Source organism: Trichechus manatus, unplaced genomic scaffold (assembly GCF_000243295.1).
Source record: "Trichechus manatus latirostris isolate Lorelei unplaced genomic scaffold, TriManLat1.0 scaffold00021, whole genome shotgun sequence".
Classification (NCBI taxonomy): domain Eukaryota; kingdom Metazoa; phylum Chordata; class Mammalia; order Sirenia; family Trichechidae; genus Trichechus; species Trichechus manatus.
Window position 1 is genome coordinate 7647148 of NW_004443957.1, and position 2685 is coordinate 7649832.

At 45.4% G+C, this 2685-nt stretch overlaps 1 protein-coding gene across 1 annotated transcript in view; it reads right to left on the reverse strand.

Moving 5' to 3' along the window:
- The window catches only part of TRIM67 (tripartite motif containing 67), a 75152-nt gene that overhangs the window by 30675 nt on the left and 41792 nt on the right, over positions 1-2685 (reverse strand). The window contains exons 2-3 of the mRNA XM_012554497.1: positions 1696-1818; positions 570-680 (exon numbers count right to left, since the gene is read on the reverse strand). Coding sequence (XP_012409951.1) covers positions 570-680; positions 1696-1818 — 234 coding nt within the window. The remainder of the gene's footprint in view (positions 1-569; positions 681-1695; positions 1819-2685) is intronic.

Here is a 2685-nt window from a genome sequence, read left to right on the forward strand (position 1 = left end):
TTTTGGGGAATAATCAGAAGGATTCACCATTTTCCTCACAAACAGGTGACTGAATTCCTATCTGAATCATGACCACGTTCCTGAGAGACTTTATGACTCTGAGTCATCTGATGTGCTGGAGAGATGACCAGTATGGCTGCACTGCTCACTGTAGGCAGTGGTCACCTGCCGAGGCCTGTAGGATGCTACGTGTTGATGGACCATGTGGATTCTGCTAACTCGATTCTCCCACTGGGATCTGTCCAGCTTGTTTAGCAAAGAGTGTTCTTTCCCATTTGGGCAAAGGAGAGGGGAGCACAGAAATCCAAGCATAAAAGCATAGCATTTCAGCCCTGGTGGTTCTGGCCTTTAACCTCCTTGTTTAGACAAAGCAGATCCAGGTCATAGCTAGTAAGAGGCAGAGCCTAGGGAGAACCTAGGTCTCCTGGAATCACTGAGCAAAGGAGAAGCTACTCGACTCCAAGCCACTGAAAGGGATCTTGCCTAAAGCTACGGCTTGTCTGGGGTGTGGTGGTGGAGGTGGAAGAGGGAAGCCACGCCCAGCTGGTATCCTTCAGCAGTGGGCTCACCTGTAGAAACCCGGAGGGGTCATTCTCTTTTATCACCTCCAGGCAGTACTCCATCAACCCTGTGGACTGGCGCAGCTTCAATGTGCAGTGGTTGATCTGATCCCAAACCATCTGCAATGAAAAGGATCCTTTGGAAACTGTCTTATCAGAGAGTAAGCAGCCGGGCTGCAGTGAGAGTCATAGAAATAACACAAAAGCACATGGAGGAGGTGGCCCTGGTCTGATATGTCCTACACTTCCTCCTCTCTACTGTGCTCCTGAGCGCCATGTGCACTCTCTCCTGGGACCCACTTCCCAACAAGGGGGCCACAATGCCCACCAGAGCAAATCTTCTGAACTCTGGATGGTAAAGTAGACAATGTACATACTCAGAAACCCTCTGCATGACCGGCCACCAGCTTCTGGTCTTGCTTCTGACTTGCTGAGTGGGCTTTAGCTGTTTCACTTCTAAACCATGGATCATTCCCAACATTCATTCCTTCTTTCCTTGAAAGTAATAGTTTCTGATTCAGTTAGGAAATGTCTTTAAAATACATTGCACTCCCTGGACAATGAGCCAGGACTTCATCAATGCAGAGTATTCAGGGGCCCTTGACCCACCCCAGGGACTTAGTATCTACAAGGGAAGGCCCTGTGTGTCCCTTGCTGGAAATTGGCCATATTACTATTACTGATTATTGAATGCATAGGCCATCAGAAAGAACCTGAAGAAGAGGGCAGAGTTAGAGACCTGCAAGGAGCAAAGCCTAGTCACTGTCATGGATCCCCTCTGCTCTGCAAGTCAGGTGAGAACAGGAGGAGGCCTAAAACAGAAAATGAGGACTTAGTAGAGATGGGAGAGGGTGGGATTGTAACTTTAAAACAGCAGGATACAGAGGGTCTGGCTCCAGCTTTGTAAGGACAGCATGGATGTTGATCGGCTTCAGTAAAAGGGGGGCGGGGGCTGTGTCACGGTTGCATTAGTGTAACTAAGCATGGGCCAACCCACTCATCTCTTCCTTCTTTCATTCATTCAGTCATCCACTTACTCAACTACTAGTTACCTGGTGCCTACTGCTTGCTTTACTCAATCCTGGATGCAGAGGATGTAGTGGGGATTAAGTGTATCAGCCATCGTGGTACTTACCTTCAACTTGTGTTCCCTCTCTTTAGTAACCTTGGTGAGCAATTTGGCTTTCTGCCGAGTTAAAGCATCAACCAGGGCATCACACTGAGCAACCAAGCAGGCTTCGTAGTCCAGTCCATTTTCCTAGGGGAAGCAGAAGAGCTTTAGGGAGAAGAGATGCCAAAATTTGGCAAGTGCTATAGATTAAGAAGTATTTCAGAGAAGTTTATCCCAGAATTATTTGTAATTTTATTAAATAGGAAACAAAATAAATATGCTTTAGGGGAGGGGCACTGTGAAATCATGGCCCATCTATATGATGGAATATTCCATAACCATTCAAATTTTGTTCATAGAGAGTTTTTAATGCCATGGGAAATGCTCACAAGAGACTGTTAATTAAAAAAACAAAACAAACAAACAAACAAAAAAACAGGATACAAAGTTGAGTGCAGTATAATCTCAAACATATTGTGTGTGTGTGTGTGTGTGTAAAGTAATCGATGGGGGAAGACAGATGCCAAGACACATGAAGTTTGCCCAGGAGCAGAAACTCAGACGAGAAAGGACCTTCCTCCAGAGCCGACAGAGAGAGAGCCGGCACCCTGAATGTGGACTTCTAGCCTCCTACACTGTGAGAGAATAAACTTCTGTTTGTTAAAGTCACCCACTTGTGGTATTCCTGTTATAGCAGCACTAGATAATTAAGAGAGAATTTATGTCAAAATGGTAAGAGCGGTCACCTCAAGTGGTAGGAAAATGGTGGATTTCTTAGTTTTTCTACTTTGCAAAATTTCTGCTGTAACACATACGTTTGCTTTTCTAATCAGAAAAAAAGTAAAGCCAACAAACAAAAATAGTGCTCTTGCTGTAAGATCTTTCTCATGCCTAAGAAGAATCCCCTGGGGTCTCTAAGATCTGTGTGGTCTCAGACCTTGTGTCTCCAAAACATCAGGAGTATCATGACTTAAAAGGCCTCATAGCTGAGTTCTGCACTGTAACTGGTTAAGA